The 24,664-nt window shown below is 54.1% G+C and overlaps 14 protein-coding genes across 14 annotated transcripts; 6 read left to right on the top strand and 8 right to left on the bottom strand.

Annotated features, from left to right (window-relative positions):
• Positions 1-283: 283 nt before the first annotated feature.
• Positions 284-3,232, bottom strand: LMH87_011810 (uncharacterized protein; the record flags this gene model as incomplete). The annotated part of the gene is made up of 1 exon (XM_056201014.1): positions 284-3,232. The coding sequence occupies one exon, from the start codon at positions 3,230-3,232 to the stop codon at positions 284-286; it is 2,949 nt and encodes a 982-aa protein (XP_056052807.1).
• Positions 3,233-3,943: 711 nt separating this feature from the next.
• LMH87_011809 (uncharacterized protein) lies at positions 3,944-5,721 on the top strand (the record flags this gene model as incomplete). The annotated part of the gene is made up of 4 exons (XM_056201013.1): positions 3,944-4,035; positions 4,107-4,144; positions 4,331-5,010; positions 5,077-5,721. The coding sequence occupies 4 exons, from the start codon at positions 3,944-3,946 to the stop codon at positions 5,719-5,721; spliced, it is 1,455 nt and encodes a 484-aa protein (XP_056052806.1).
• Positions 5,722-6,594: 873 nt separating this feature from the next.
• On the top strand, positions 6,595-7,356 carry LMH87_011808 (uncharacterized protein; the record flags this gene model as incomplete). Its single annotated transcript, XM_056201010.1, has 3 exons — positions 6,595-6,612; positions 6,721-6,732; positions 6,811-7,356. 3 exons carry the CDS (start codon positions 6,595-6,597, stop codon positions 7,354-7,356), a joined length of 576 nt encoding a protein of 191 aa, XP_056052805.1.
• Positions 7,357-8,682: 1,326 nt separating this feature from the next.
• LMH87_011807 (uncharacterized protein) lies at positions 8,683-10,731 on the bottom strand (the record flags this gene model as incomplete). Its single annotated transcript, XM_056201009.1, has 1 exon — positions 8,683-10,731. One exon carries the CDS (start codon positions 10,729-10,731, stop codon positions 8,683-8,685), a length of 2,049 nt encoding a protein of 682 aa, XP_056052804.1.
• Positions 10,732-11,790: 1,059 nt separating this feature from the next.
• Positions 11,791-12,588, bottom strand: LMH87_011806 (uncharacterized protein; the record flags this gene model as incomplete). The annotated part of the gene is made up of 4 exons (XM_056201008.1): positions 11,791-12,024; positions 12,076-12,203; positions 12,262-12,372; positions 12,438-12,588. The coding sequence occupies 4 exons, from the start codon at positions 12,586-12,588 to the stop codon at positions 11,791-11,793; spliced, it is 624 nt and encodes a 207-aa protein (XP_056052803.1).
• A 142-nt stretch (positions 12,589-12,730) lies between these two features.
• Positions 12,731-14,214, bottom strand: LMH87_011805 (uncharacterized protein; the record flags this gene model as incomplete). Its single annotated transcript, XM_056201007.1, has 4 exons — positions 12,731-12,786; positions 13,118-13,307; positions 14,107-14,118; positions 14,200-14,214. 4 exons carry the CDS (start codon positions 14,212-14,214, stop codon positions 12,731-12,733), a joined length of 273 nt encoding a protein of 90 aa, XP_056052802.1.
• Positions 14,215-14,976: 762 nt separating this feature from the next.
• LMH87_011804 (uncharacterized protein) lies at positions 14,977-15,605 on the bottom strand (the record flags this gene model as incomplete). Its single annotated transcript, XM_056201006.1, has 4 exons — positions 14,977-15,009; positions 15,069-15,261; positions 15,406-15,496; positions 15,566-15,605. 4 exons carry the CDS (start codon positions 15,603-15,605, stop codon positions 14,977-14,979), a joined length of 357 nt encoding a protein of 118 aa, XP_056052801.1.
• A 276-nt stretch (positions 15,606-15,881) lies between these two features.
• LMH87_011803 (uncharacterized protein) lies at positions 15,882-16,177 on the top strand (the record flags this gene model as incomplete). The annotated part of the gene is made up of 2 exons (XM_056201005.1): positions 15,882-15,915; positions 15,975-16,177. 2 exons carry the CDS (start codon positions 15,882-15,884, stop codon positions 16,175-16,177), a joined length of 237 nt encoding a protein of 78 aa, XP_056052800.1.
• A 259-nt stretch (positions 16,178-16,436) lies between these two features.
• LMH87_011802 (uncharacterized protein) lies at positions 16,437-16,923 on the bottom strand (the record flags this gene model as incomplete). The annotated part of the gene is made up of 3 exons (XM_056201004.1): positions 16,437-16,630; positions 16,728-16,851; positions 16,921-16,923. The coding sequence occupies 3 exons, from the start codon at positions 16,921-16,923 to the stop codon at positions 16,437-16,439; spliced, it is 321 nt and encodes a 106-aa protein (XP_056052799.1).
• A 433-nt stretch (positions 16,924-17,356) lies between these two features.
• LMH87_011801 (uncharacterized protein) lies at positions 17,357-18,032 on the top strand (the record flags this gene model as incomplete). Its single annotated transcript, XM_056201003.1, has 4 exons — positions 17,357-17,641; positions 17,713-17,770; positions 17,835-17,898; positions 17,966-18,032. 4 exons carry the CDS (start codon positions 17,357-17,359, stop codon positions 18,030-18,032), a joined length of 474 nt encoding a protein of 157 aa, XP_056052798.1.
• A 212-nt stretch (positions 18,033-18,244) lies between these two features.
• On the bottom strand, positions 18,245-19,400 carry LMH87_011800 (uncharacterized protein; the record flags this gene model as incomplete). Its single annotated transcript, XM_056201002.1, has 3 exons — positions 18,245-19,027; positions 19,087-19,170; positions 19,233-19,400. 3 exons carry the CDS (start codon positions 19,398-19,400, stop codon positions 18,245-18,247), a joined length of 1,035 nt encoding a protein of 344 aa, XP_056052797.1.
• Positions 19,401-19,749: 349 nt separating this feature from the next.
• On the top strand, positions 19,750-20,665 carry LMH87_011799 (uncharacterized protein; the record flags this gene model as incomplete). The annotated part of the gene is made up of 3 exons (XM_056201001.1): positions 19,750-19,877; positions 19,928-20,026; positions 20,098-20,665. The coding sequence occupies 3 exons, from the start codon at positions 19,750-19,752 to the stop codon at positions 20,663-20,665; spliced, it is 795 nt and encodes a 264-aa protein (XP_056052796.1).
• Positions 20,666-21,120: 455 nt separating this feature from the next.
• On the top strand, positions 21,121-23,411 carry LMH87_011798 (uncharacterized protein; the record flags this gene model as incomplete). The annotated part of the gene is made up of 4 exons (XM_056200999.1): positions 21,121-21,174; positions 21,256-22,773; positions 22,834-23,067; positions 23,136-23,411. The coding sequence occupies 4 exons, from the start codon at positions 21,121-21,123 to the stop codon at positions 23,409-23,411; spliced, it is 2,082 nt and encodes a 693-aa protein (XP_056052795.1).
• A 424-nt stretch (positions 23,412-23,835) lies between these two features.
• On the bottom strand, positions 23,836-24,304 carry LMH87_011797 (uncharacterized protein; the record flags this gene model as incomplete). The annotated part of the gene is made up of 2 exons (XM_056200998.1): positions 23,836-23,975; positions 24,115-24,304. The coding sequence occupies 2 exons, from the start codon at positions 24,302-24,304 to the stop codon at positions 23,836-23,838; spliced, it is 330 nt and encodes a 109-aa protein (XP_056052794.1).
• Between the last annotated feature and the right edge of the window lie 360 nt (positions 24,305-24,664).

Here is a 24,664-nt window from a genome sequence, read left to right as displayed (position 1 = left end):
TGGCGGAAAATTGTATCTTCGCACCTCGATTGCGGTGCTCGGCAGCTGCTGCGACAATTGTTGACGGTCCGCTCGGATATATCGGTATTCCCGTGCAATTTGCGGGAAGCTTATGCAGGAAAACCACTAATTCAGCCACAGATCAGTTCATTTATTATATACCCGGTGAGTCAGCAGCCAATATAATTCATTAGCTATGTTATTTTGCAAACTCCCTGTTTGAAACTATGTTGAAGGTGTCCACCCAAAAGCCTTCGGCCGCGATCAAATTTTGAACTTAATCTTAGTTACGGATATTAGTAGTACTCGGATCTTGAGAGTCTTGTGCAGCTCTGTCCGTTCTGCCAGCCTGATGCGCCTCCAAAATATCCTCCAACATGTCATCGCGATCACGTTTCTTCTTCAGGTACTTCTGAACCAGCCTCCACCGAGCAATGACTTCTTGCTTTTCCGCATTGCTACTCTGTAGCCACTCTTCATATCCTTGAGCCGTTCGCGAGGCCACAATGTAGCTCTGTACATTGGTGCCAAACAGCTTCTGCACCTCCTTATGCACTCCCTTCATTGAGTATCCAAGAACGCCGCACAGACCGGCCAATGGCTTGGCTATGAATCCCGCCGTTCCTTTGCCGATGCCCTTGAGGAACCCGCCCGCGCCTTCTTTCTGAGCACTTCTCCATGGTTGCGTGGCTAAGCCCGTGATTCCGTCGTACCATCCGAGGCCAAACTCTTTGCCGACTGCCCTGGCACCTGATTTGAAGTCGCTGACTTGCGCGTGAGGGCGCACCGTGTCGTCTCCCCATAGTTTAGGAAGATTATGACATCCTTTCGTGAGGCCCATCGCTACGTCCATTGGTCCTTTGGCAAGTGCGGATGCGAAGTGGCCGATGCCCCTAGTCATATGCACACCAGTAGGGCCCATGACGTCGCGATCATTGCTGGAGCCCGAAGTATCGCGATTGCGGACTCGAATCCGTCCTGATTCTCGTGAATTATCCTTTGATTCGTCCAACGTCGAATTGGACATCGAAGCTATTGACAGCTTTGAAGCATGGCGGGAGGTAGGGACTTGTGACTGAGCATTCACAGCCCCTGGGTTTATTCGAGCATCTTCTGCAGACGGACCTCCAATATTCGGTGCACCACCAGCATTTGGTGAACTCGGTGGCTGTCGACTGCCCTTGAATGGAAGCTGCACAGCCCTCACCGTCTCTGAAGGAATATCTGCCAGCCCCATGGCCATGCCGCCAAACGCTCCACACGCCGCCACAAAGCCTCCGGATATTGGGTCCAAAGGGCCTTGATCGGTTTCATATTCTCGCGGTCGGAAAAGCTTCAAATCATGAAAGTCGAGAAGACTTTCATTTGCCAGAGTACAGGCTGCGAAAGCGCTAAGCCTGATCTGAGTTCGCTTGATGCGCCACACGGCTGACCGAGATGGGGCGAGGGTACAACGAAGTCTATCAACTTCGAGATATTGATGAAAATACCGAGCACCCATTTCATCGCCTCGCTCATTTGCAATCTTATTCGCAAGAGCCTCTGCCCGAGTTAGGCTTTCGGGCTTCAAGCAGAAACTGATGGCATCTGCTAGCTTCTGCGCCGTGAGGTGTTTGTGAGGAATGGGATCCGGGCCAGCACCGGCTCTGGCTACCATGGCGCCCCAAAAAGGCTGGTCCCCAAAGAACGGAACAACCACGGTTGGCCTCCCAGCCGCAATACCAGCAGCGGTAGTGCCAGCGCCACCGTGATGAACAACACATGAAACACGCTTGAACAACCAGTCGTGCGGCACGTTGCCCAGCATGAAGACACTTTCGGGTATGTTGAGCTCCTCTGCCCCCATCCCTCCCCAGCCTTTGGAAAGCAAAACGCGCTGGCCAGTCTCTCTTACAGCCTGAAATATAAGCTCGGTCATTGCGTTGGGGTCGTTCAAAACGATGCTTCCGAATCCGATGTAGACTGGAGGTGGGCCTGCGTCGAGGAATGCCTGGAGCTCCGGGCACAGGGTGTACTCGGAGGCCAAGTTGAGAAAGTAGAAGCCCGAGATGGATATTAGAGAGCTCCAGTCCTTTGGTTTCGGTATCAGCGCCGGAGACCAGCAGTAAGTGTGAGGTACTTTGAGACGCTGCAGCATACCGGGTGCCCATAGTCGACTGATGGGGTCCAGGCCGAGGCACTTGGCGCGAAATCGGTTGATGATGTCGCCTAGTCCCTGCCATGAGAGCATCTCAATCATGGCGTAGCTGATGTAATTGGTGAGATTGGTATCCGCGTTAGAGGCCTGGATGTTGGCGAGTGGATGTGGAAAAGCTTGCGTGGGGGAGTATGGCATGGTGAACATGATGTGGAGTGGGATGCCAAGCTTCTCTGCGCAGTGAATATGAGCAAAGCTTGGAGGGTTGGCGATGATGCAGTCGGCTACAAAGGGCCTTGCGTCATTCTCCGAGTCATCATCACCAACGGCGGCCCCGCGCATCCCGTCACCAGCCTGGTAGCATGATCTCCAACAGCCTTGGATGTACTCTGCAACATCTCTTCGTCGCTCCTTGACGTCTCCACTGACCAGGCTCCGAACTCCCGGCATGAGGCTCGGATTCTTGACCATGAAGGCCATCAGCTGCGAAGGATCGCCACCGATACTGAAAAAGTCGAGGCCATTTCCCTGCACAAACTTTTTGAAGTTGGGGTGCGTTGCCAGCCGGACACGGTGTCCGTATCTGTCTTTCAAGACTTTACCCAGAGCAACGAAAGGCTGTACGTCTCCACGCGACCCGACAACTTGAATGACAACATTTAGTGGAGGGGGTGGCGCAACTCCTTCGCTTCCTCCCAATGATGGGGGAATGTATACAGGAGGGGGCGAGGGGGTGTCTTGCACACTCTGAGCCTGTTGAGCTATGGCAGGCGTACAAATTTGAGAAAGACGCCTGTTTAGCTGATTGATTCGGATATTGACGCGTCCGTCGACGGTCACATTAGCACTGGTTCCTAGGCCATCTTTCTCGGCGTGAATTTCCCCGGGGGCATCGCCGTAAGCAGGCGGCGGCCAGTCATTAGGAATGACATCGGCGGAGAGCAGGTCTGTCTCCTCGATGATAGATTCTTGAGTCGCTGTTGCGGTGGGGCCCGTCTGTCCGGCAAGAACCGCCTCGGTTTGTTCAAGTACATAATGTTGCACGTCTGACGCTGCTCGTGGCTCGCGCTCTTCTGTAGGCTGTGGGTCGGTCATGTTGTGAACGGGTAGCTCACCGTTGACTGCCTTCAGTCGACCACTGCGAATATAGCCTTCGAATAATATTCATGCACAGTTGGCGCTTAGTTCTGCCTCGTGACGACTAACTCATATATCGTCAAAATTTGGGAGCAACGGATCGAGGTTTTGGCGCATACTTATACCAGAACTGAATTGAATGTCTCTCTGCAGACCCTTGTACGATCTTTGGTGTCGCTGCTCTGGCATTGGCTCGCTCGTGAGATACTAGGCAATATTCGTCTAGGCCGACAAACTAGACTACATACAGTGATTCTTTCCCACAGTTTTATGGAGTAAAGTGGCGTAGCTGCAGCCCGTTATGCTCTAGCTGCCTTTTAGACAGCATGTCGACAGCCTCCTTTTGCGTGGGCTGTGCCTTTTACACATTTTCAATTCTGCGCTGATTGCTTTCTGAGACGGCACCGCCTTTAGCCTTGCTCGGATCGCGTCGGTATCTTGTGTCGGCCTTATTTCGTATACCACTGCCCATCGCAGCCTGGTCCGCGTCAGCTAGCAAGCACCCAATGCTGCAGCCTTGCGAGTAGCGCCGTTGGCATAAGATCTGCACAGAAGATTGTGCGTGCCTTTTATCGCTTGACAGTATATACTGCGTCGAATGCTCTCTGGTTCAACAAAAAGACGTCCATCAAGGCTGGCCGAGCCCGATTTTCTTCGTCTCGCTTTCCCATGACTGTGCCGTCAGTCAGCAAGGCATGTTATCGCTCCAAAGGGATTCGCATTGGTGGAAGCCGTTCTAAAAATGGCTGTTCAACCTGCAGGTTCGTTATTCCCCTTCGGGCTCTTCACATTCTCGCATACCGCCGTGATGCTGATTTCGCTACGCTTCAAGGATACGAAGAGTAAAATGTGATGAGACAAAACCTAATTGTAAGCGATGCACTTCGACAGGCCGCAAATGTGATGGCTACGAGCCGGCCCCGAAAGTGTGCATCCGGGGCTGGCGGCAAAGCCACGAGATACCCGTAGCGCCGCCCGCTCGGTCGTTGGTCCACCATTCCCTGTCCACTCGCACACGCGGGTGGGAATATTTCTATCATTGCTGCTTCGAGTCAGTCTTTGGCGGCTCCCAGTTCCGGTGGATCAAGGCGCTTATTGTGCAGCTCGGCCAGCAAGAGGATGCTGTCAACTCGGCCGTCGTGGCCTTTAGCTCCATGCATGAGGCGGCGTTTCGCTCTCCACTTGTCAAACCATCGACGACGAAACAGTTGCAAGGTTCACAGCTGGATGGCGCCATTACCTCCATATCAAACTCCGAGGAATGGGTGGTAGCTACGGCCGCGTATTGCGCCTCTGTGCGAGCACTTCAGCAATCGATAAATAGGCATGGCCGGGTTGCAGTTCCAGCGGCGCTGGTTTGCTGCATTCTCTTTGCAGCCCTGAACATGATGCAATGCGATTACGACGGCGCAGTTTTACACATTGAACACGGCCTGGGGATTCTTGCAAAGGAGCAGAGTATCGAGCGCAGCGGTGGAAGCCTCTGCCTGCCGGGCTGGTCGGCAACGACTGCCGATGGCGCCATGTCGGCGCTTGTCTCTGGTTTCTACCGGCTTACCATTGCCGCATTCTTCTACGGGCGGACGGAAACTCTGCTACGGGAACGCATCGTGCTTGCGGCCTCGTCACGGGTGGCACAGCCCTCAGTTGACGGCGTTAGCCTGTTTCAGTACATGGATGAGGCGCGCACTTCACTCGCAACACTCGTCGGGTGTACGCTGAAATTTGCTGCTGAGGTTAGCAGATACAAGGAAAGTGCTACTACACCACCGTCTGAATGTTTTCTTCGGCGCGATTTGCAGCTAGAGCATCTCAATTCGTGGGGCGCTTCTTTCCGCGCTACGTCTGCAGCAGTGACAAGGGAAGTGGTAAATATGGCCGAATCACGCATGGTACATATCGTCCTCGAGAGCCAATTTCTGTCACTAGTCATACTGCTTCACACGTGTTTCGACGCAGATGAATCCGGTTACGACGCATATTTCGACGAGTTCCGGGCAATCTTGGATCTCTGCGACGAGTATATAGCGCTCTATGTCCGGTCACTACAGTCTTTTGGCCTGCAGCGCAAAGGTGGCGATTTTACTTTTGATATGGAAATTATGCCGCAGCTCTGGCTGGTCGGAAAGAAATGCCGACATCGTCAGCATCGGAGGCGATGTATCGAGTTACTAAAAACGTATCCTCGCCAGGAAGGCGTGTGGGATCCCCGACTAATATGTAGTCTTGCGAAGCGTACCATGGAGATTGAGGAGACAGCACTGTCTGCCGATGGCTCTTCACTCCCAGCCACCCTAGACAGGCTGTGGACTGTTGATTTAGACTCGCGATATGTGCATGGTAGTCTGGCCGTGTTCACGTACAAGCCCATTGCTCTCGGAGGACGTGGCTTGTCTTGGGAAGAGATGATCCTTGTTGAGACAGGGCAACAGGAGAATACTCGTTGAGATAGGGCAATAGGAGAAAAACCAATATCCGAAAAAAATGTTTCGAAACCACAGACAGACACTCCTCCCGCCAATCACGTTTTTGGATTCGTATAGTGCGCAACAATTCTGTTTCTAGCCATTTAGGCTCGTCCTCATCTGCCCAATTGGGAGGGGGCGAACTACTGAGGCCTAGACGACACCACGGCCGCGGCTCAAAGCACAACAGGAAACGATGAATGGTTTTTACACATAAGCGCTAGAGCTAGCTTCGACAATTAGTCTTGTGGATTCAGCAGACGAACATTTTCAGCTCTTCCTGCTAACGTGAAACATGACATCATAAATCTGGTGGACGACGGCAAGATGCCAAGCTGGGCTGAAATCGCATCGGACGAGCCGCAATGCATACCCGATGCAGGACCCCGAAAGGGACACGGTTGGGGCGCCGCCTCTGTCGTGTTAGTATGACTAGTATGACTAGTGCGAATCTCGACAACCACTAACGGCCTGTCGGTCAGAATTGTTTTTCAAGCTGAAAGAAACTAGACTGGTGAACTGGGCGCAGGTGCTGCAATTCTGTTCAGCTATATTCAACTCCTTCCAGATCAGCATTACTTGCATCATGTTGCAAGGCTTCCAACATGTTAATTTCCATTTTTGTCGTTAGTACGCATCTGTATCTGGAGAAGCTGAAGAAAGCCCATCTTGGCATCTTACTCTCGATCCCACGTACACGATGTGTACCTAAAGACTCACCATCGCCGTCACCGATTGTCTCGTAGCTGCAGAGTATGTTTTGCCCCTCAATTCTGCCATAAGACGCAAAGACGTTCATCCGTATTCTCGGGTATTCGCTGTGCTCGGGCTCCCGTATTTCGCATTGGGGCACTGATGATCCGCGAGAAGAGAGTAAACTTGGCTCACTGGACGAAGTATAAATGGATGAGATGGTCTCTTCCAAAAACGCTCGTTCCCAATGACAACAACACAAATTGAATCGTGTATTCATCAAACAAGCTCCGCTACAAAGTGAGCTCCCATCTCTTGTCCTTGCAGCCAATGGGCCCCTTTTATATAATCCATCTACTAACACGCTCACCTCTCCAGCTCTCTCTTCCTGAAGAATCGAAAATGAAGTTTTCTCTTGTCGCATTCGCTCTCGCCTCGACCGCGTCGGCCATCTGCCACAACTCCATTGCCTGCCTCACTGGCGGCAACGAAATGTGCAGCAAGGTGTGCGCCCGGCAGGGCAACCCCAGCGGCGGCCGCTGCGCGCCCCGTGACGGCTGCCCCGGCTACACCATCTGCGCGTGCTACCCTAAGAAGAAGCGCGGCGACGATGGCTATGCCATGGTTGATGCCGAGGAGCAGCTGTGGGAGGAGGAAGTCAAGGCCGGCATCGCGCCGTACGTCGACGGCGAGGATCTTGAGAAGCGCGAGGTGCGCGAGGCGGCCGTTGAGGCGGCCCTCCGCGACATCGCAGACAGCAGCGTCGAGGCCCGCGAGGAGGCTCCGCTCACGGCGCGCAGCTTCTGCTGCAGCCTGGTTCCGCCGGCGAGCGGCCTGTGCTGTGATAACCACTGCACTTACATTGGAAAGCCGGGTGGTCAGTGCCAGGACAAGGGCCACGGCGATGTGTGCTACTGCAACTAGAGCCAGTGTAAGGGCACATAGCCTTGCGCGGACAGGGATACTAGTACATCATTTTAGCTGAATTGAGCTGCTAAATCTGGCAAATAGTAATCAGAAATTGTTATTGTGTACCACTTTACCATGATACTCCACTTCTTGAAGTCCAGGTGTGTCATCGCACCGTCTAGGCCACGGAGTCAAGAGCGTGTACAGTGTATTTTCCTCGTAGCATCCCTGAGAAACTACATATGTATGTTTTTGAACCTCCGTGTTTCGAGGAGAAAAAAGGCTTCGGCTTTAGCTGAAGACAAGACAAAATACAAACTTGCTTTGTCTTACACATCTCACGACTTGGCCCCGGTGCAGGAGCCCAAAGACGCGAGCAATGCGACCGGCCCGATGGACACACTAGTCCAGCCTGCCGGACCCCGATGGGCGATGCCACATCGAGGCGCCACGCAAAGTGGCGGCTGACACGGCGAGCCTGGGGCCCGCCAAGATCGTGGAGTGCTAGGATTTACCAGTATGTGGGCAGGCTTTGGCTTGTTGCGGGGAATATGTACCGATCTTCGTTCAGCTGCCGTATAATCGCCACTGTCCTGGGCACCGGTCAGTCTCCACACGTTGTTTGCAACGGGAATGCCACTTCTCACTGGATGACTAGCTTTTAGGTGTTGGGGTGGGACACTAACAACTACCAGTAATCATGCTTATTCCAAGAAAGCAGTGAGGGAGGCATTGAGAAGGTGTAGCCACCTGGTCGTATTGGTCGCGTTTTCCCCTCAGCTAGGCATAATACATGGGTGCTGTGCCAACTTGACTTGAGCTAGGTTGGTCGATGCTGTCTACATCAATGTTCGACCAGCGACGTGGTGACGTAGCGGTGACACGGATCGTCGGACAAGAAGGCTGTGTGCCGTCTCCTTCGGGCCACAGGGCGACTGCCGCAGGAGAATGAACCTTCCATGGTGTTTCTTGTACAATGGAAGCATGATACCGGATTAACTTGAATTCGGATGGGGTCATCCACAATAGCTATGACAACAAGTAATCGGGCCACTGTGAAGACCATGGAGAATTCTCCAAAGAAGGACGAAAAGATGATTTGTAGCGAAATATATTTGAAATATATGTATAAAAGTATACTGTAAAGCCAATAATCTTTTCCTGTCAACGCCACGCTAAAATGTAAACAAAAATATAATGCCAGGTATGAATTCCACCATCTGTGGCTCTTTCCATCATAAAACAAAGTTAGTCCGTTGGTATATCCATTCATAAATCCATTTTCCTTCAATTCAGACAAAGGCTCTCTTTTCAGCCTGTTTTGAGTTTTAATACTTTTAATCAGTCATCGCCGTCGCTGTCTGTCGCAGTGGCCTCTTCGAGCGCGTCGTCGTCGTCATCCATGTCGTCGCTGTCATCGCTATCGTCATCCGCATTCAGGCCAGGCACCGACTTCCAGTGCACGTAGTCGTGTTCGAGCCAACGTTTGCTGACGGGCAGCTGGTACGGGTCAAAGGGAAAGTACGGGTCCAGCTGGTGGAAGCTCTCCTCCTGGCCGTCGTAGCCAGCATCCCGGAGCGCGCCGCCCGTCGCGTACGTCGACGACAAATACTGAGTGAGTCGTATGCGTTTGTTGCTTTCCACCAGCGGATAGACATACATGAAGTTGAGCCGATGGGCCAACTTGGCGAATTCTTCGACAATAACGGGCGCGCACACCTTAAGTGGGTTCAGCTTGCCAAAGATTTGGACAGAGAGGTCTTTGCGGGAGCTGCCGATCCACTCCAGGTCCTGGCCTATGTACGAGGCCGCATCGTCCGCGTCGACGAGTTCCGGCGCCGCCACGACGAGGTCTTGCCAGCGGAAGCAAAAGATGTACAGTGTCGCCTGTACCAGGCTGTAATAGGGGTGGAATCGCTTCAAATCAGGACCGCGGCAGATCGGCTCGTACTTGCGACGGTACTGCTCGAGATGGTGCAGCAGAAGCGAGAAGATGGTACGCACCAGACTGCGCGGCACCTGGGCGCCACGAGCGACGAAGCTAGCGAGGTAGGCAGCGGCGGCTTGCTTCAGCACGTTGGGCGTGTTGCTCTGGAACGCTGTGGCAATGAGCTGTCCGCAGAATGCATCGGTAAGACGCTCGTGCTGCTGCGCAAAGTGGAAAATGAGGAATTGCGTGTGGCGGGATTTGTATGTAGGCAGTACCATGTGGTCAAACTCGCGGAGGATAATGGTAAAGGCGTCAAAGGCCTTGTCGGAGCCCGGATTGAGGAAAAAGGGAGTGTAAAATTTGAATAGGGTGTCGAGAACGGCGTCCATCTTTTCGACATTTTCCTTGACGTTCTTGATCCTTGTGGCTTCTTCGTCAAAGTCCAGATCCTCACTGTCAACGGACTCATTGTCGCTGTCGTCTAGTTCGTCCTGCTCCCAATCAGATGTTGTGTGAGGATTCTCGCGGAGTGCAAACAGCACGGCAGTGGTGATGTCATCGTCGATATCCTCAAGATCCAGCTGCATTTGCGAATCAATCTTGACGACGCGGTTGAGTATTATGTCGAGAATCTCATCCTGCAGGTCGGGAATGTATTCCCTGACCTTGAGCAGGTTGTTGATGTAGGCCATGTGCGTCTGCACCGAGTCGTCCGGAAAGGGAAACTTTGCGCTCAACAGGCTCTCGAGAACCCCGACAGCCGAGGGGAACATTTGCAGAAGATAGCGCAGGGTCGAGTGCAGGCGCTTGCGCATGGTCTCGCGGGTGACCTCTGGAAAGTCGGGGACGGACCAGGTCGACTGGCGGCTCAGCTGGAACTTGTCGACAATCATGGACAGGACGGTGCCAAGGTAGGAGCCCTGTGCGCTGACCAGAGCGGCGAGGAAGTGCATAAAGGATTTGACAAAGGCATCGTCTCTACCGAGCCATGAGCACTGTAGAATCACACGCACGAGGCCGTTGCATTCTCTGTTCTTGAGGATGGGGACGCAGCTCGAGAGTGCCATGACATAGACCTGCAGCTCGTGCGGCTTGAGGGTGTCGTCCTCCTCGCCCACAACAGGGGGCAGATATCGCTGTTTGTCGTTGGCAAACATCTCCTTGAGGGTGTCGTACTGGCCATCGTTACCGCGGAGGTGACCTTCCAAGGCGGTCCGCACCTCGAGTTTGACCTCTTCCATCGTGCGGCGGCCAACCTCGTAAGTTATGTTTCGGATGTCGTCGAAAAGGACTTTTCGTCGCTTCGTCGGGCTTTCGGGCGCTTCGAGCATGTCGGAGCTCACCTCATGCTGGTGCTTGCGGCGGCCCAGGACAGAGGCAGTCTTGAGGATAGACTTGGGCGTCGAGTTGTGCGACACAGAGCCAGGCAGAACTCTGGCAGCTGGTGAGAACGGTCGCATGGAGTATGGTATTTGTGTCTTCTTTTTTGTGCTTCGGCTGCTATCCTTTTTCGTCTTGCACGGGCTGTGCGACGCCGGAACAACTTGTCTTGCTTTCCTTGGCTGCGACTAGCCGGATGAGTTTTCCCCCCAGCAACGGTCGGGCGGCTATGGTCTAGGCATGTAGATTCACTGCGTTTTTAAGAGAGGCCAGGTAGATATTATCATAGTAATTGTAACACGCGGCGATGATGTAGCATATGCTCGCGCTGTAAATTTGCCCCCGGGGTGCTGCTTGACGATGGGAAAAGATACCAGCCGCTGTCTAGATGCAGGGCACAAAAAGTGAACATTGGCGGAGACCCTTGGTGGCGGGCCATTCTGGAAGTTTTGGCTGCCGCAGGATTTTTTTTTATATGGAAAAGTGGGGGTACACACGTGCCTCTCGCCGTGTCCGCGTCAACCATCGTCACAATGGTCCGTGCACTGGGGGAGCATCGGTAAGGGACGCCTGTCAAAATCATAGCTTCTTGAACAAATGAAATGTATCTTAATTGAAGAAGAGGAAAACGGCCAAGCTTCTGCAAATCTCCTCGTCTTAATGCAATACCAGCTGGGTTAAGCACGAGAGTTGGCATGCTGCGCCTCGGTAGTTTCCTTTGGTAGCTGCAGTTTGTATCCCCAACGCATCGTCTAGCTGACACTTGACACCGCCTTTCCATGCCACCAAACAATTACTCGCTCGGTGACATATCTCGCTATCCTACAATTCTGATCTTGGTGGTCATTGATGCCTCACAACGGTAGCCGTATCTCCCACGCCTCTCAGCCAATTGACTGAAACAGTCTCAACGAAATCTATTGTATAGGAAGCCAGTTGGCAAGCCAAGAAAGGTCCCAAATCAAAACAAAGGAGGGAAGAAATCGAAGGCAGAGGTCAAATAGCAAAACAAAGATATAGCGCCACATGCTTGAATCGTTCTCGAAATCAAGACAAAACAAGTATCCAATCCTGGTGGCAACATTGCTCGTCGCCGTAAGCCATAATACACGCCTTAGTCACCAGATCGAACCAGCGGCCTAGTAACCCTCAGCAGACCCGGCAGCCGGGGCAGATCCGTTATGCGCAGTGCCACTGGAGGTGTACATGTAGTTAGGGTCGGCCGATGCCTCCGTGTTGCCTGCGCCCTCGGCATATTCTCCGGTGGCGGAACCAGCAGTCCCGGGTCCGGAGCTTTCAGGTCGCTCACCGCCTACAGAGCCGCCCCATGGAACGTTCTCGGCGGCACGTTCGCGGTTGGTCGCATTTTGTTGCTGCAAAAACGTCAGTGCTTGCGCCAGTAGGATAGTGCAGCGCGCGCTTACCTCTCGGTACTTTGAAAGATAGACCTTGAGCGCCTCGGCATAGTTCTCAAAGCCTAGCGACGTCATGGCAAAGAGTATATCCTCGCCGTTGACAGTCTTGCGCTTCTCTTGCTGACATTTCTCGGAAGCTATACACATCATGTCAGCTCACTGCCAAAAGCAATGCGCAGACACGCAGACACTTACCTTCGCTGGTGATGAAAGAGATGAATTCACTAACACACTCCTGCATGCACTCTTTTGCTTCCTTGGCAATCTTGGCATTGTCAGGCAGCGCGTTCTTCATGATACGAGCCACTAATTCAAGGGTTAGCACTGCGAATAGCGGCGTACTTGGACAACAGCCAAAGCGTGCGACGTACCATTGGCTATGGGCAACCATCTGTCTTGTTCCTTGACGCCGTCAAAGTCCCAAGCGCCGGCGTGATCCTGTTCGTCCATTTGCCCGTCGTCACCAGGTGATTGAATAGGTTGCTCGGCATCCTTGGGGGGTGATTGAGCGGGCTCCGACATATTTGGCTGTTTTGGGCGGCTTGGCACCGGCAACTCTGGATCAGAGAATTTTAGTGTTGGCGCAACGATTGGGCTGAAACCACTCTTTCCGGCTGTGAGAGCTCCTTCTGTGACAGTCCTGGGCTGTAGCTTCCACGTTCAGTCAAGTGAAAGGAGGGGGTGCGGGTCGAGATCGGGTTGGCTCGAGAGGCTGCGTCACTGTGACAATGCGGTCAGTACAAACAGAGTGCGCTGATTTGCATTAGCCCGTCTGGCAGCAGGGGCGGGCGCGGCTCCCGGGTCCTCTGCGCACAGCTTAGGATCGGTTGCGCCAGAGAAGACCATGGGCGCGAGAGTATCCGGTAACTGGTGCTCTGCTGTATGGAAGAACTCGGTTGGGTTTCCAAGCTGCAGAGGGGAGGGGTGGCGGGGTGTTGGGAGCGAGCATGTGCTGGCGCGCCCGCATCAACACCTTCGCACAGCGGTGATGACATCGGGCCAAGCCGGGGGGGGAGCACCCTGAGGCTTCATGAAAAGACAAAACTCGTACCTCGAGGCTGTTGATCTGCGATGCCGGCAAGGCGATGGAGAGCAGGCGCGCGGGATGCGAACGGCGGTTGGCTCAAGCTGCTGGTGCTGTTACGGGCTGCGACGGCGCGATCTTTGGGTCGGCTGAATATGCGCAGGGCTGCAGTGTACGGCAGCTTCGACCGGGAGGGCGTCGGGATAGGCGGTAAAGGCTGGGAGGGCGTGCGACTGGAGGTCAGGAGCGTTCAATTGATGCGCGAGGTCAGAGGGGAGAAGAGGTCGCGGTGGCACAAGCTGCGTCGATTGCAGTGTGCATGCAAAGGTGGAGTGAGTGTTGGAGCCGACGTGGGGTTCTTTTTGGGGGGGACTGATTGCGTTCCGAGTGGCTTGCACGTTAGGTAAATACAGTGGGTGTAGCCCGTTGGCATGACAGGACGCCAAAATGCAAGCGGGAAGACACCCAGAGAGGCTTGGGCCAGTCTAAACAAGCCCGAGGCTGTATCCAGCAATTTATTTAGCAGCAACTGTACCAGACGAGGCACCAGTCGGAGCCCAAGCTGCAGCACCCACAGCCGCTAAGCCCCCTGTAGACTCCGCTACCACGCTGAACGTTTGGTGACATTAGTGCCTATTCTAGTGGTTATTTGGGTTCCTTTCCTCCAACGCAGTCGCGATAGGTAGGTAGCAGTCCCAGTCCCAGTCCCAGTCCCAGCACCCCTCGCTGGTGGCGTGCTGGGCCTTCACTCAACACCAGCGCATGCTTCTGCACCTCTTAATATCAGGCCAGGTACACAACAGCCTTATTCATCTTGGCCCTCCTGCACAGCGCGCCTGATAATCACATTCCCTGCCACACAGACACACATTCCACACCAGACGCAATGCACCGTTAAAATCATGCATTTCCACAATGGTCTTCTTGACCCTGTGTAGGTACGTACCTACCCACACTGTGATAGCCGACTGCCAAGCGAGGCTGTCAAGCTACCACGACAGCGAAGAGCGGTGTACTACTCTCAGGGACTTCCCACAAAGTGTTCACGTCAGCTCTTTAATTCTTTTGCTTCTTTTATACGCCTCGAGCATCATTGTGCATTAGCGTACATGTTCACGGCCCATTCGCCCGCTTCCGCGACGCCAACTTGGCCCTCGCTGCATCTCTGCAGTACATCGGGCAGCATGATGTTCAGCAGTAATCCACGAAGTTGGATGCAACATGCAAGCCACTCAGAAACTTTCATCGCCGGTGCGGCTGCTACTGTTTTTGTCTTTATTCGGTATATCATTGGGCCCTTCTCGGCTCTTTGTCATCATCTTGATTTGTACAACGCACGATGAAGCCATTCCAGACCCGTCAGGCTGGGCATTGGGCCGCGTTGCGTCTCGCACACGTTGACGGGTGCGTATGTGGCTGCTTTAGCTTTGGAAGCCATCCTGCACCTGCAGCATGGCGTAGACGCCAATATTTCGGATGACCGTGTCATCTACTTGTAGTTCTTCAGTAATACCTCCATTGTCAAGTACTCTCTTACGTGCTCTATGATACATAGTGTCTGGTAGTACAAGCCATGCCTTTCGGTCACTTCGCGGCTGGGCCCTCAGAAGCGTGATCCAAGGCTGAAAAATGAAACAGTGCTTGTCTTTGCAGCGAGGGAGACAGACACTCCTATCTCTCGCTAGTTACGGCTGCAGAAGTCGAATTGGCGCTTTGGAACTCTGTAATCATATGCAATATCGACGGTCAAATACGACGAGTACCAGGCACATTGCATATGGAAATTCCGGGAAGGACGCATGAAAACAAGCATAGACACAGTTCACGTCAGGATTTCGAGGAAACTTGTATGTAAATCTGTTTTTCTTCATTTCCGATTGGCTGTCCTATTGCTGCACAACCTGGACATTGTTCTTCTTCTACAATAGAGTTAGCGTCGGCATGTTTGATGACCATCTGCTCAAAAAGTTTGGCTCACCTTCCACGAATCGAGTTCATCCTGTTTCGTCTTGTAATTCTTTACCAGATCATCCAGCACCTTCTTCAGGCCATCCTGATTCGTCTGCAGCGCGGGGACGATATCCTTGACTGTTCTTTCAACAAGGACGCCATTGATGAGACGAAAGCACTTGCGATCTTCAGGTAGCGGCTCGAGAGTCTCCAGGACGAGTCTATACGGGTGAGACGCTGTTAGTACCGTATGTTCATTGTCGTGCAGCTCTGTGGGCCAAGTGATGGCGGGGTCAACAATCTGAGTGAGATGCCTCGCACCAGCTCTCGGGGGCACTATTCGAAAGGAAAGATACTGCACATACTTGTGCTCCTCAGCTTCTTGCTCAATATCTCCGATTTTCTGCGCTATTTGTTGTAACACATTCTTGAAGTTGGAGTATTGTGTTTGCAGATCTATGTCCAGGTTTAACCTCAGCTTCTCATTTTGCAAACGCAGCTTTGAGCCCCGCGCGGACCACGTACCTTGCTGCTTCTTTCCGGATACCTGAGTCTGGGCAGACATGATGAACTAGTGTCAAGATCGACGTATTTGCGCGTCCAAAACCTGCTGGGCGACGTGATATACGGACAGAGTTGGGAGCTGCGAATGTGCACTTTAGCGCGATGAGTGGTGAGTGGCTGCTAATAAATCCCGGAGCTGGCCAAAGCTTTTTGCCGGGCTGTCCCACGGTGGCGTGGTCCAGTGGTGGTGACCCGCGCAACCTGGGACCTCGAAACTCGGGACTAAAATCCGAGGCGAAACCTGACTTTCCATTGCCAGACCAGAAATATCACGAATATGCATCCTCACCTGCATACAAAGAACGCTCTGGGTAAGGCGACCAACCGTTGGATACTTTGAGGCGCGGATGACTAACGAGCAGGGCTGCAGCGTGCGAAGAAATCATCGCCCAGCTCGAGGAGTGCCACGCAAAAGGCTTCATGCACAAGGCTGCCGGCGGGTGCAACGACGTCAAGGAAAAGGTGAACCAGTGCCTGCGAGCCGAGCGAACCAAAATGCAAGCCGACAACCGAGCCGCGGCACGAGCGAAGCGTGACAAGGTCAAGAAGGCCCAGGAGGAGCTCGGTCTATGATTGGCAGAAAGAGCTGCCGTAGCCGCAGAACATGTACACTACACGGAAATGACGAAAGCGATTGCGGGAACCCGAATTTACATTCGAGGAGAAATAAAACCATGTACAATAAATGGGTGGCGTTTTCTGGGCCACTTGGGCGTCGAAGCGTTTTGAGAGGAGACATTTATCGTCAATTTGATTATACATATTGCCCAAAGACTATCCGAACAAGCACGTTTCAATGGGCAAGAAATTTGATTGCTCTCAAACTAGCAGCCTAGAGAGAGTTCTTGTAGGCGCTGCCAAAGGTAATGGCACCAAATGTGGACAGGACACTGAGAAGAATCGGGACGGGCTTCTTGAGGCGAAGGGCGCGGGGGATGGAGGCACCGCCCAACACGACAGAGGCAAGGAGACTCAGCTCAATGCCGTAGGGCTGGCGGTTCTGGATGCGGTAGCCACCGAGGCCATCTGTTTCGGAGGACGAATTAGCACACAAGGAAAAGCAGGCCGACTGCGTTGCTTTGCTATATAGCAGCAGCAGCGTTGAGACACCAAGACCACATACAGAGAAGACCGACGGAGCAGCCGGCAATGATGGAAGGGGCAGAGCGCGTCTTGGCATATCCCATGATGCCGCCGCCGGCCGTCAAGGCGGCGAGGAGAAAGGAGGTGTACTCGAGCTGAGAAGACTGGTTGTGGCGGGGGATTGTCAGCTACGCGTGAAGACCGAGGGTATGTGCGCGCCGTGGTATACATACCATGATGGGCGATGAAAGTTGGTCGATCGGGGATACTTCCGTGTATGGGCTATTGGAAGGAGATCCTGCGACTGGACAATGCAATAGACAGCCAAGTATGTATCTCCAAAAGCTCAGGTGGTCGCGAGGCCGAGCTACCGAGCTGCTAGACTGACGACATTTGGCCGGCAGTGGGTCAGTCCGCGCCCCCCAGATCCCCAAGGGTGCGGCTCCAGCCAATCACCGGCGTCGCTCCTTGGAGCTGTCGTGTCCTGGTACCTGGCCTCTCTGATGCTGCTTCACCCTCGCCATCTCGCCAATTCAGCAAACGTTTTGACTGCCCGCCGTCCTCGCCAATCCCATCCTTTTTCTACCCAATCGCCCTTTCCTGGAGTAGGTGTCGCGCCCGACTCATTCTTTCGGTTTCGTCTTTTCTATTCACTTGCCGACGAAGAAGATGGCTCCCAAGAAAAACGCCGCCGCCGCTGCTGCGGCCTCGACAGCAAGCGAGAAGCGACCCGTCACCCCGACCACAGCCTCTGCCACCCCGAAGCGCTCCTCGGCCACCTTGACGACGGCCAAGGGCGGCGCGGCCGCCAGCTGGGACGTCGTCTTCCAGAACATCTACACCCACTATATGAAGGAGACGGCGCAGCGCACCAAGCTGATTGACGTCTTCCTCGCCTTCCTCGTTGTCGTCGGCGCCCTGCAGTTTGCCTACTGCGTCCTTGCTGGCAACTATGTATGTAGCCTTGAGTCCACCAATAGACTGCGCAACCTCGTCTGAGGCAACCTGCTAACTCATCTGAACAGCCCTTTAACGCTTTCCTGTCCGGTTTCTCCGCCACTGTTGGCCAATTCGTCCTCGCCAGTATGTCGCCCAACCAAATGCGATCCCTGTCCAACATCCCCAGACCACCAGCTAACGGCATCAGTTTCTCTCCGTATCCAAACGGCCACGGCCGACAAGACCGAGTTCCCTTCCGTTTCCCCAGAAAGGTACGACTGCACACCCGCCCCTGTATATCGCCGTGCGTTTCGGATGATGCTAATCACGAATGAACAGAGCCTTTGCCGATTTCGTCGTTTGCAGCTTGATTCTGCACTTTTTCTGCATCAACTTCATCAACTAAGCCGGAAAATGGAAACTTTGGCTTGAGGGGATAATAAAATCAAAAACGAAGAGCTGCAAAAGGTCGGCCGTGCTGCCACATGAATGTATCATAGGCTGTGATGATATTATACAGCCGTCAACATAATAAAAGGCCAGACGAATAACCCCGATAAGATGGGGAAAAATATAAATTATAGGAATCTCGACTATGCATCAAACTCATGTCTTCATTCATGCGCTGCCCTCAGCGGCCGGTGGTGTTTGCACTGCGTCTCTGGGTGGCCCGTCTCCGGCCTTGGGAGGTGGCGGGACACCAGCTGATTTCGAAGCGGGCGCGTTGTCTAGCTTGCGGCTCTTTTCCTCCTCTTCCTTGAAGTAATCGTCCATCAGATTATTGTTTCCATGCGCTGGCTTCTCCTTCTTCTTGCCTCCTCTGGGGGGGCCGCCCGCCGGCGACGCTGTGCGGTCCACCAGCTGCGCCGGCACCAAAAAGGACGAATCGCCACCGCTGCTCCCCTGCGCAGCAGCGTCTGCGGGCACAAACGCGCCGCCACCCGCCGCGGCCGCCATGGCCGCCTTCTCGTTGCCGCCGTCAAACATGGTCTCGCCGGGGGCATCGACGGGCTCGCTCAGTGCCGCGGGCAGGCGGTGCAGCGCGCCGTAGCCGAGCGTGCAGCCGATGGCGCCGCTGCCGCCCCATTCGCGGCTGGGCTGTATCGTCACCTCACGCGTGACATCATATTCGTTGTTGTAGACGTGGAGGCGCAGCGGGCGGCCAATGAAGTCCTCGACGAGCTCGCCGAGCGCCGATTCGCCGTGCAGCGCGCCCTCGGGGCTGCCCAGGATGTAGTCGCTGTAGGGGAGGAGGCCCGCGAGGTCGGCGGGCGAGTTGGCGGGGACGTCGAGGACGTGCCAGATATTAGCGGCGAGGGCCAATGGCGTATACTGGAGGGAGAGGCCGAGCGAGCCTGTGTCAGCTGGGACGGGGATGTGCATCTCTCGCGTTCGTTGTCCCTGGCAAGCTGTTAGCTGTCACGCTTGATGCAGAGACGGGTCCATGGTTTGGTGCTTGCCTTGGCACTCCAGATACCTAACGATACACTGCCGCCGGCACAATTTCGTACTTCTTGAGCAAATAAGCTCGGGTCTGGGTTGTCCTGCTCGAAGCGTTAGCATCCCTTGCCCTGCCATACTAAGCGCAGCGCATCTAGAAGCTCACAATCGGGCGTCCATTGATTCCAACTAGAAAGTCAAACCACGGCTCGACCGCCAACTGCAAATTTGTGTTTCGCAGCACCTGGAAGCCAAACGACCCTTGCTCTTGGTGGCCTTGCGGGGTGTCACCACCATCCAGGCGGGACATGAATCGGTTGAGCGCGTTGAACATGGTGGCTTGCACGGCCCCTTGCGGCGATCGATCCTATTTCTGTGCCGATGATGTTTCTTAGACCGGGATTGCTATGCGATGGTGGAAATGCTCGAGCGTCAATCGTAGTTGCGGGTTGAAGCTTGCTGGTTGCAGGTGAAGCAAGCTGGCCCGTAGCTTGCCCCAGGCACACGTCGACGACAGTGGAGCTTGTGGCGTCAGCGAGCAGCAACTTTTAGACCTGTCAAGACCTTCATTCAGATTGCGACAAGGAAGATAAGAGCAGCAAAAGGAATCAAATTCACGGCTAGAAACTCATTTTCGGGATTCATTCATAAGAGATTACCTTATAGGCCTTGTTTATTCCGTTATGGGTAGCTCTGGCGAGCCCGACGGCCAGCAGCCGGTTTATGATTTTGAGCCTGCCGGCTGGATCGATCTTACGGATGCCTGCCATCACTACGAAGGCAAGCACGAGGTGCCGTGGGATATTCAAAAGTATGATGGTGTGACCAATTGTATGGCTTTTTAACTAACATTTTTCCTAGATATTTCTCTCAACGCTACTCCATCTTTTCCTACTACGACGATGGCATTTGCATGACTGATGACGCTTGGTTTGGCGTAACGCCAGAACCAATTGCAAAGTAAGTGACAATTTCCGCTTTTTCTATTTATTTTGCTTTTTTGATAACTCACTTTCTGACATTTCAAAAAGTAAAATTGCCGAGGATATGAAATCGTCACCCAAGAAAATAAAAATCCTGATAGACCTCTTCTGCGGCGCTGGCGGCAACACCATTGCGTTTGCGCTGACAGAGAGATGGGACCGAATAATATCCATTGAGCGCGACACAGCCACTCTTGCATGCGCGCAGAATAACGCGAGCGTTTACGGCATAGACGATGGCTACATAACCTGGGTGCACGGCGATAGCTTTGCGTTTCTCAAGACGCTCTTCAGCAACCCTGTGGCGCTGCATCCTGATCTTCAGGTCGATCTTGACGCGACAATTCTGTTTGCCAGTCCTCCTTGGGGTGGGCCTGGTTACTCGACAGACGAGGTGTTTAACCTGAACAACATGCAACCATATAGCATCGCGGACTTGCACGAGGCTTACAAGCCCCTCGACCACGTCCTGTTTCTGCCGCGCACAAGTGATCTGAGGCAACTGGCAAAACTTGCTCCAGATAACAAAAAGATTGACATTGTTCAAATGTGTATGGAGGGCGCAAGTAAAGCGTTGGTTGCATATGTGCCTGGACGAGGGATGGCGAAGGCCTGAGCATCGCACGGGAGATGCGCACTCGATACCCTAACTTGATAGCGTCAAAGATCATCTTAATAATATTATTTAATATCACGCTGTTGCTTTTTTCTTCATTTTATATCCATATTTTCCTGCGGCGATCTGGCAGCTGTGACAGATGCGCCGCCATTACCTGTCAAGGCTGTTGAGCTCACGCGACCTCCAACTCTAGTAGAACGCAAGGCGCAGTGAAGCTCGTCATGGAAAACAGCATAATTACTGCGACATGGCCATGCATTTCTTCGAAAAAATTATACTCTGATGGATGTATAATAACTCGCCTCTGTACGCTGACCGTTGACTTGTGGTGCAGTTAGCCCAACGTCCCCACAAGCCCTCTCATTTTCATTAGATGAATCGGTGAAATCTTCACCTTTCCCACAAGTGCACCCTCATGATTTGGACCCATCCAGCATAGCAATACCGCGAAAATGGGCGCCAAAGATAAAAAGAAGAAGGGCAACGAGTCCAAACAGGCCAAAAAGGTGCGCACATCATAGCTTTGGGAAGATGAAGACTCTTCTATAAAAATGTCTGAGTGACGTCTAATGCGGGGCATCCAATAGGCCGAAAAGCAGGCCAAACAGGCCAGCAAGGGTGAGAAAAAGGCCAAGACCAAGCAGGCCAAGGTTGAAGGCAGCGACGCCGAAGACGTCGACCTTGACGAGGTGCTCGAGGAGTACCGCCGAGCGCAGGAGCAGTTCCTCAAGGTCACTGAGACGGTGTGCGAGGCGGCCCCGCGACCCCGCGCCGCCTCGACCATTCTCGCCTCGCCGACCGACACCAACAACCTGCTGCTCTTTGGCGGCGAGTACTTTAACGGCTCGCTGGCGCACTTCTTCAACGACTTGCACATCTACAACATTGCGCGCGACGAGTGGCGCTGCGTCACCTCGCCCAACGCGCCGCTGCCGCGCTCCGGCCACGCCTGGACGCGGGCCTCGAACCCCAACCACGTCTACCTCTTCGGCGGCGAGTTCTCCTCGCCCAAGCAGGGCACCTTTCACCACTATGCCGACTTTTGGCGCCTGGAGCCCGCCACGCGCGAGTGGACCAAGATTGAGGTCAAGGGCAAGGACAAGAGCCCGCCCGCGCGCAGCGGCCATCGCATGACGTACTGGAAGCACTACATTATCCTCTTTGGTGGGTTCCAGGATACTTCGAATCAGACAAAGTATCTCGCGGATCTTTGGGTCTTTGACACCATCAACTATGTCTGGCACAGCCCTGCGCTGCCGCTCGCACAGCTGAAGCCAGATGCCAGATCATCGTTTACTCTGTTGCCATCCGACCAGGGTGCTGTCCTCTTTGGCGGCTACTCGCGCGTCAAGGCCACGGTGGCATTGAAGAAAAAGGCCAGCAAGGGCAATCAAGGCGCAAGCGGCACGGGTCAGAAGAACGTTCTCATCCCCAAGGTCCACGAGGACTGCTTCTTCCTGCGCATGTTGATGCCGGCCGCCGACGCGGGCCCCAACACCCCGCCGGCAGTGCGCTGGGAGAAGCGCAAGAAGCCGGCCAACACGCCCAGTCCCTCGCGCGCCGGCGCCACCATGACGTACCACAAGGGTCGCGGCATCATGTTTGGCGGCGTGCACGACGTCGAGGCGAGCGAGGAGGGCATGGACTCGGAGTTTTTCAACCAGCTGTTTGCGTGGAACGTCGAGCGCAACCGCTTCATGCCGCTCGCGCTGCGAAAGCCGCGCAACAATCAAAAGGCGCGCCCGGCGGAGCAACGCGTGAACCGCCGCGGGCGCGGCCAGGCCAACGAGGAGGAGCTTCTGCGGCAGCTGGCGGCGCTGGAAACGGGCGCCTCGCTCGAGGACACCGACGGCATCGAGCTGGAGAAGAAGGAGGAGGAGGTGGAGGTGGAGCAGGTGCCGGTCAAGGAGATGCCCGTGACGATGGAGCCGCCGCACATGCGCTTCAACGCGCAGCTGACGGTGCAAAACGACGTGCTGTACATCTACGGGGGCACGTATGAAAAGGCGGACCGCGAGTTTACGTTTGACGACTTGTACGCGATTGACTTGGTCAAGCTGGACGGATGCAAGGAAGTCTTTACAAGACCTGTTGAGGACTGGGTTGTAAGTGGACTCCAAGGCGATTTTAGTGGGATGTGTTTTAGGCTAATCACGTCTTTGCAGGAATCCGATGATGAAGATGACGAGGACGACGAGTGGGACGACGAGGATGACGAGGATGAGGATGAAGATGACGAAGATGAAGAGTCTGGGCAACAGCTCCATACGCCCAGCAAGCGTGGCAAGAAGAAGGAAGAGGATACCGTAACCGAGACTACTACCCCGTCGGAGACGACCGAGGAAGACGATGCCGAGACGTCGGCTACCTCTGTGGACGATGGCCTTCCTCACCCTAGAGTACGTCTCTCCGCCATGCTAACCCCCTTGCCCATACATGCCCAAGTACTGACTTTTCAATTTTGCAGCCTTTTGAGTCGCGCCGCGACTTCTTTGTTCGCACGTCGGCCGAGTGGCAGGAGGTCCTCATGACCAACCTCCGGTGGAAGAACATCCAGCCCGAGACCATGGCCGTCAAAGAGATCAAGGCCAAGGCGTTTGAGCTGAGCGAGGAGAAGTGGTGGGACTGCCGCGAAGAGATTACCGCGCTCGAGGAGGAGCAGGAGGCCGCGGGCATCCAGGAGGTGGTCAGCCTGGCGGAGCGCGGCGACGCGGGCGCGGCGGGCGGTGGCCGGCGAAGATGATTTTTGGCGGGGGGTGTCGAGAGCACATTTATCTAGCATCTGCGATTATAGGCAGAATTTGGAATAGGAAACAAAAAGCATCTCGTAGTTAATTCGTCATTCTCCTGTCTGCCTTTGGTGATGTCTATGCTAACCCGCCGTAACTCCGCAGCCAAAGAAAAAGCCAACCGCCGCGACATCTCCAACCACCAACTCCGAATCCATATTGGGTCGCTTCTCTCTCTTGAACCAAATCACACACACACACACACACACACACACCCTCTCTCAACGCCAACGCTCTCCAAAGTCAAATCACCACACCACGTAACAAATCACCACCATCTGCTCGTCAGCGCAGCGGCTCTTGCACCACACCCTCCGGCGACCACGCCGCCTTCTTGCCCCCCATCCAGAGCACCGCGTCTGCGGCCTTTTCAATGAGTCAAGAGGGCGACTTGGCCATGGGCGGATACTGCTTGCCATCGCGCTCGACCTTGGGCTCGCAGGCGCAGCGCTCCTCCTCGGGAATGGTGTCCATGACCATGGGGACGTGGGAGCCGCAGCCCCACCAGGTCGACTTTTCTGAAAGAACACGGGTTATTAGTATGCGATCTTTAATGCTGTGCGGTGCGGTGCATGTCGCATGAAAATTCGCAGGGCCTTGGGATGCAAGTCGGAGCAGCGGGGGCGGGGGCGGGGGCGGGGTGAAGAAAAAACATACTGCAAGTGTCGCAGGCTGCCTTTTTGCACATTTTGAGAGTGGGTTTGAGTAGTCTGTTTTTCTTTTCAAAAAAAAAATTGACAGGATTGAAGTGTTGCTGGATGGAATCAAGCGAGCTTGTGTAAGTATTTATGTCGAGGGTTGAGCCGTGGCAAAAGTTGGGGAGTTCGGCGAGCTGCCCCGCCAGCATACGGTTCCGGTCGGCGACGTCGGCGTCAAAACCTCCGGTAGGCCGGGGTAAGCGAGCGCAATTGGATTTGCTCGCATTCAAAAGTCTTGCATGTTGGTTAGTTTGTTCCGATACGGATATGAAACTCGTACATTCTTTTTGTTATTTTTTTTATCTTTTATCTTCTGGAGATATTTCCTTCCTCTTTACATGACTTGCGCACCGTGGCGCGCTAGATGTACCAAAGCTGCCAAAACATGCACCCGTGCTATTCGAGCACTCCCTCTTATATAACAGGGTATTTCCATACAGTATCCCAAAGGTGTATTCCGAAATCAGCAGAACGATGGAGAATTTTCGTCGTCCCATTTCCACGCCCAC

Source organism: Akanthomyces muscarius, chromosome 4 (assembly GCF_028009165.1).
Source record: "Akanthomyces muscarius strain Ve6 chromosome 4, whole genome shotgun sequence".
Lineage (NCBI taxonomy): Eukaryota > Fungi > Ascomycota > Sordariomycetes > Hypocreales > Cordycipitaceae > Akanthomyces > Akanthomyces muscarius.
Note: the sequence above shows the minus strand (reverse complement) of the source record. Positions and strands in the feature narration are given on the sequence as shown.